This window comes from Chiloscyllium plagiosum, chromosome 8 (assembly GCF_004010195.1).
Source record: "Chiloscyllium plagiosum isolate BGI_BamShark_2017 chromosome 8, ASM401019v2, whole genome shotgun sequence".
Lineage (NCBI taxonomy): Eukaryota > Metazoa > Chordata > Chondrichthyes > Orectolobiformes > Hemiscylliidae > Chiloscyllium > Chiloscyllium plagiosum.
This window is the reverse complement of record NC_057717.1, coordinates 97736733-97743123: the sequence shown is the minus strand read 5'-3', so window position 1 is coordinate 97743123 and position 6391 is coordinate 97736733. Positions and strand designations below refer to the sequence as shown.

General features: G+C 48.6%; 1 protein-coding gene across 1 annotated transcript in view; it reads left to right on the top strand.

The window, feature by feature from the left end:
• The first annotated feature begins 5716 nt into the window (after window positions 1–5716).
• Window positions 5717–6391, top strand: part of LOC122552364 (zinc finger SWIM domain-containing protein 4-like) — a 93680-nt gene continuing 93005 nt past the window's right edge. The window contains exon 1 of the mRNA XM_043695114.1: window positions 5717–5980. Within this exon, the coding sequence (XP_043551049.1) occupies window positions 5717–5980 (264 nt within the window). The remainder of the gene's footprint in view (window positions 5981–6391) is intronic.

The window sequence follows — 6391 nt, the reverse complement described above, 5'->3', positions numbered from 1 at the left end:
TGTCCTAAATGGTCCGCCCTGAATCCTCAGACTGTGGCCCCTGGTTCTGGATGCACCCACCATTGGGAACATCCTCCCTGCATCTACCCTGTCCTGTTAGAATTTTATATGTGTCTATGAGATTCCCCCTCACCATTCGTCTGAGTTCCTGTGAGAACAGGACTTATACACTTAATAGTAATGTCCGAGGGAATGTTGCTGAACAAAGACACCTTGGAGTACAGGTTCATGGTTCCTTGAAAGTAGAATCTCAGGTAGATAGGATAGTAAAGAAGGCGTTTGGTATGCTTTCCTATATTGGTCAGAGCACTGATTGTAGGAATTTGGAGGTCATGTTGCGACTGTACAGACATCGGTTAGGCCACTTTTGGAATATTGCATGCAATTCTGGTTTGTGAAACATGAAATGGTTCAGAAATAAGGTTGTTGCCAAGGTTGGAGGGTTTGAGTTATAGGGAGAAAGTGAGGTCTGCAGATGCTGGAGATCAGAGCTGAAAATGTGTTGCTGGAAAAGCGCAGCAGGTCAGGCAGCATCCAGGGAACAGGAAAATCGACGTTTCGGGCATAAGCCCTTCTTTTGTAAAGGGAGGAAGAGAGCTTCTTCAAGAAGGCATCCTTGTAAGAGGATTCGCAGTAGGTTGAAATCTTTGAGGAGAAAGTGAGGTCTGCAGATGCTGGAGATCAGAGCTGAAAATGTGTTGCTGGAAAAGCGCAGCAGGTCAGGCAGCATCCAGGGAACAGGAGAATCGACGTTTCGGGCATAAGCCTGAGTTATAGGGAGGCCACTTGCTCCCAACATTTAGCCTCAATAGGCTTGGGCTGTTTTCCCTTGAGCATTGGAGGCTGAAGAGATTCATAAAATCATGAGGGGCATGGACAGGATAAATAGAGAAGGTCTCTTCCCTGGGATGGGGGAGTCCAGAACTGGAGGGTGTAGGTTTAAGGTGAGAAGGGAAAGATTTAAAAGAGGCCTAAGGGGCAACCTTTTCATGCAGTGGGTGGTACGTGGGTGAAATGAGCTGTCAGAGGAAGTGGCGGAGGCTGGTACAGTTGCAACATTTAAAAGGCACCTGGATGGGTATATGAATAGGAAGAGTTTGGAGGGATATGGGCCAAGTGCTGGCAAATGGGACTAGATTAATTTAGGATATCTGGTCGGCATGGACGAGTTGGACCAAAGGGTCTGTTTTCGTGCTGTACATCTCTATGGATCTATGATTATGAAAACAATCCTAATTATAGATTCAAAAAATTAAGACAAGATCTTAATTTTAATGCATTCTGAGGAAGGGAACTGGATCTGAAACGTTAACTTAGATTTCTCTCTACAGATGCTGCCAGACCTACTGAGCTTTTCCAGCAATATCTGTTTTTGTTTCTGATTTCCAGCATCTGCAGATCTTTTAGTTTTCATTTAAGACAAAGTCTATCTTAGTTAAATTAGTGCCTTTTAGTTTTAGCAAAACCTCACTGCTTTTGAACTCTATTCTCTTTGAAATGAAGGTCAACAGTTGACCTGCCTTCCCCATTACCCACCGAACTTAGTATTTTGTGAGTCATACACAAGGACTCCCAAACCCCTCTGTCCTGTAGCTTTCTGAAGTATTTCTACGGAAATAGAGAATTGTACCTCCAAATTTGCTGTTGACATTGAGTTAGAGGCTGTGTGGACATGAGGAACTTACAATGGGACTTGGACTTAAGTGATGAGGTCACAGAGTTCAGTGTGGGGCCATTTTCTTTGGGTCTGAGGGCAAAATTTGGAATATTTTCTTAACGATTACAGACTAGATGGATTTAGTTGTCTCTATGCATGAATCGTTAAAACCTAGTACATCGTTACCAAAATAGAAGGAGGATACAAATGTGAGGAAATGATTTATCAACCTACTGAGTGTTTGTGAGGTCCCATCTGGAGTATTTTGTTCAATTTTCTGCAGGGAAAAACAGGGCAGATTTGCCAGAAATAATACCAGGACTTAAAATGGTTAGATTGTGGGGGTGGTTGGATTGATCTGGCTTACTGAAGAGTGATCTCATCAAAGTATTTAAATAATTCAGGGTATGCACGGTAAAACTATTTCCTGAGATAGGGAACAAGGCTGGCGGGGTGGGGGGGGGGGAGGTGTCACAACTTTAAAACAGGAGCTAGGCTAATCAGGGAACAGTTTCTTACACAAAAGACATGGAAAATGTAGAAGTTTCTCTTCCCCACCCCAAGCCCAACCCACCCAACTCCTGAATGTCAACTAATGTTCAAGGTGCAGACTGATAGATTTTTATACAAAGTGAATGTGAGTTAATTGACTTAAGGCAAAGATCAGCGACAGTCCAAGTGAATGATAGAATAGGCAAGTAGGGCTGAATGGCCTCTCCTTTGTCCAATGTCTCCCGAGACAGACATGGGCTGTTATTCTGTGTATGTGTTGTGTGTATGACTGTTGTGTGTATGACTGAGAAAAACAACAAGTTCTTGTTTTTTTTTCCTCTCTCCTATTAACCCTGTTTTAAAACCTAACGCAGACTGTGGCACTGATCAAAAAGGGATGTGACAGCTAGAAATGGGTCACTTTCCATTCTCAGGCAACCGGTATCAGTTGCAAATGGTTCAAAACTGTTCAGTTCAAGTATAAGCAGATCCAGAATAATGATCTCTTCACCAGTATCCAGCCTCCGCAGAGCATCTCATGTACCACATGCACATCAACCTTTTTTTTAAATTCAACTTTCCTTACCTACCAGCTTGTCACCAGTATGTGAGATTGCCAGTTAGAAGATTAGTGCGTTGGCCCAGAATTTGGATTTGGTATTTAATGACCCATTGCGCAGTTCCATAAATGTTCCACACCACCCGATGCTGTAACAACAGAATACCTTGAATGAAAAAGAAATTAGCGAGCAGTTATAGAGTCATAGAGATGCACAGCATGGAAACAGACCCTTCGGTCCAACCCGTCCATGCCAACCAGCTATCCCTACCTAATCTAGTCCAATTTTCCAGCACCCGACCCATATTCCTCCAAACCCTTCCTATTCATATATCAAATTCCTTTCAAATGTTGTAATTGTACCAGTCTCCACCACTTCCTCTGGCAGCTCATTCCATACACCAACCTCTGGGTGGAAAAGTTGCCCCTTAGGTCTCTTTTATATCTTTCCCCTCTCACCCGAAACCTCTGCCCTCGACTTCTGGACTCCCCCAGCCCAGGGAAGAGACTTTGTCTATTTATCCTATCCATGCTCCTCATATAAACCTCTATAAGGTCACCCCTCAGCCTCCAAAGTTCCAGGGAAAATAGCCCTAGCCTATTCAATCTCTCCCTTTAGCTCAAATCCTCCAACCCTGGCAACATCCTTGTAAATCTTTTCTGAACCCTTTCAGGTTTCACAACAGCCTTCCGATAGGAAGGAGACCAGAATTGCATGCAATATTCTAACAGTGGCCTAACCAATGTCCTGTACACCGCAACATGACCTCCCAACTCCTGTACTCAATACTCTGACCAATAAAGGAAAGCATACCAAACCTTCACTATCCTATCTACTTGTATTTAAATAAATTAAAATACATCTATTGTTAACATGTATTTTGACAAATATACAATCTTACTAAAAGCAAGGTCTGGTGTATATGTTTTAGGAATAACATGATCAGTAGCAGCGTGGTGGCTCAGTGGTTAGCATGCTGACTCACTGCCACCGACCTGGGTTCCATTCTTGGGTGACTGTCTGTGGGGAGTTTGCATATTCTCCCAGTGTTTCTGTGGGTTTCCTCTGGGTGCTCTGGTTTTGTCTCATAGTCCAAAGATGCCCAGGTTATGTAGATTGGCTATGCTAAATTACCCATAGTGTCAAGGGATGGGTAGGCTATGTCGATTAGCCATAGGAAATGTGGGATTATGGGGTTAGAGTGGGTGGAATGCTCCTCAGAGGGACAGTGCAAACTCAAAGGGCCTAATGCCTGTCTTCATTCTGTAGTGAGTCTATAAATGACCAATAATCCAAAAGACAACAAAGAACTGTGGATCTGAAACAAAAACAAATTGCTGGAGAAGCTCAGCAGCTCTTGGCAGCATCTGTGCAGAGACAGAAAGCGGAGTTAACATTTCGAGCCCAGTGTGACCTTTCTTCTTTGGGTAATCTGGGTGGGCTTTGACTGTGCTGGATGGGGTGGGGAGGGGGGCTGGAAAAGCACAGCAGGTCATGCAGCATCCTAGGAGCAGGAGAATCTACGTTCCGGGCATGAGCCCTTCATCGGGAATCGTCGATTCTCCTGCTCCTCGGATGCTGCCTGACCTGCTGTGCTTTTCCAGCGCCGCACCCTCGACTCTGATCTCCAGCATCTGCAGACCTCACTTTCTCCTTGCTGCCGTGTTCGTTCCCCTCCTGCCAGCTTTCCTCCCTCCATCAGCTCCTCACGGGTTTTGGGTGCGCGTTTTTCCACAGGCCCTGCTTTCCCCTGGTATCCCTCCCTGTTACTCATGAATGTCGGCTGCTCGCTTCCATGACCATGGAGTTGAAAGCCTGCAGCTGAGCCCCAGTCCTTCCTCTTGGGATGGCCACAGCACCGCTGTCTAGTCCTGATAATTGGAATCAGAGAGTGATTTCTTTCATCTTAGTGGATGGCGAGACCAACCATTGCTAATTCCACCCAAACCCATCTTGACTCAGCGTATGAACTGAAGCTGGGACCTTGGAGGGTTTGCACTTGATTTTCAGAATTTGCTGACGCAGTTTGCTTAAGATGACTTTTTTTTGTAGTTTTAATGCTGCACATTTACAGTTCCTTTTTATTTCCCCTGTCTGGCAATGATTTAAAATACCCCAGACCAGACTGCCCCAGACATGAGCATGATTGACTCAGGCTGCAATAATACACATCATTAATTCTCCTGCAGCTGGGGAGGTGGGGAAACTCAGGAGGTGATTGACAGCTCGCCCCGCCTGCGGTAGGCGGGTCCATTTGCCAGCCCGTTTGCGGATTGGGTGGTGCAGCGGCGGATGGACACAATGCACGGCCAATGGAGAGATGGGTATGGGGAGGACTGGCCAATGGGAAAGTCGGAGGGCGCAGCTGAGCGTGATTACTGGGAGATTGACCAATGAGAGACGGCAAAGTCGGCTGGGCAGGTGGCGACTGGAAGGACCAACCAATAAGGCAGTTGAGCCGGGTTGGTAAATAATGGATAGGATGTTTGACCAATGGGAAAGCGCAGCCCAGAGATGGACAGTGCAGATGACCATTGGAGGATGGGGAGGGCAGGATGAAGGTGGAAGTGGGCGCAATGTTGACCAATAGGATAACAGGAATGTTGGGGGGCGCGGATGATTGGCCGGGATGGGCTGGGGGCAGCCCGTGACAGGCAGCACTCCCGAGCACTGGGAAGTGGGGCGGGCGGGTGACAGGCAGCGCGTCCGGCCACTGGGAGGTGGGGTGGGCGGGGCCGACGGTGAGGGGCAGGGCGGACGGACGACTGGCAGCGCGTCCGATCACTGAGAGGCGAGGCGGGGCGGGCGCGGCGCCCGGATGACGGACAGCGCGGCCGGCCACTGGGAAACCGGGGTGGGGGACGGCTGACCGGCAGCGCGTTCGGCCACTGAGAGCTTGGGTATGGGCGTGGCTGACGGGAGCGGCGGCGAGGCGGGCGCGCGAGCGAGTTTATAAAAGGGGCGCGCGGGAGCCGGCGTGCGGTCAGTTGTGAGCGAGTCGACGGCGATGGCGGACGGTGGAGCAGCAGCAGCAGCAGCAGCAGCGGCAGAGGTAGCGGCGGCGGTGGCGTCTGGCGGTGGCGGAGCGGAGCCGCCGGCCAAGCGGCTGTGCCGGGGGGGCTGCGGCGCGGCGGCGTCGGCGGCGGCGGCCGCGGCGGCCGCAGCGGCTCGAGCGGCCCAGACAAAGCCGGCCCACGGCAGGCTGCACAAGCCCGACACCCTGCTGGACATCAGCGCCAAGAGAGTGGCGGAGAAATGGCCCTTCGAGCAGGTGAGGGAGGGGAGGGTAGGGGGGAGGGGGAGGGTGGGGAAATTAAACCCCAAATTGCTGAAACAACCCAGAGAGGGGGGGTCTGAAAACAATAGGCAATAAAACCCTGAGCTGTCAGAACCAGTCCAAATCCACCACCACAAACACACTCAACTTTCATCTCACCCAAAAAAAAAGCGAAAACACTCATTTCAATCAATTCTCCAACCAATCCTGAATTTAATTTCCCCTTTTTTTATTCCCCCTTTTTTTATTCCCCCCCCCTCATTTACTTCGATTTTTTTCATCCCCCACTTTGCACATTCCCTTAATTTCAAGGAATTTGAATTTCAAGCTCCACTTTGATTTTTCTCTCTTTTTTTAAGAAAAAGACCTGCTGTTTTAATAACACTCTCTCTTCCCCCCCCCCCC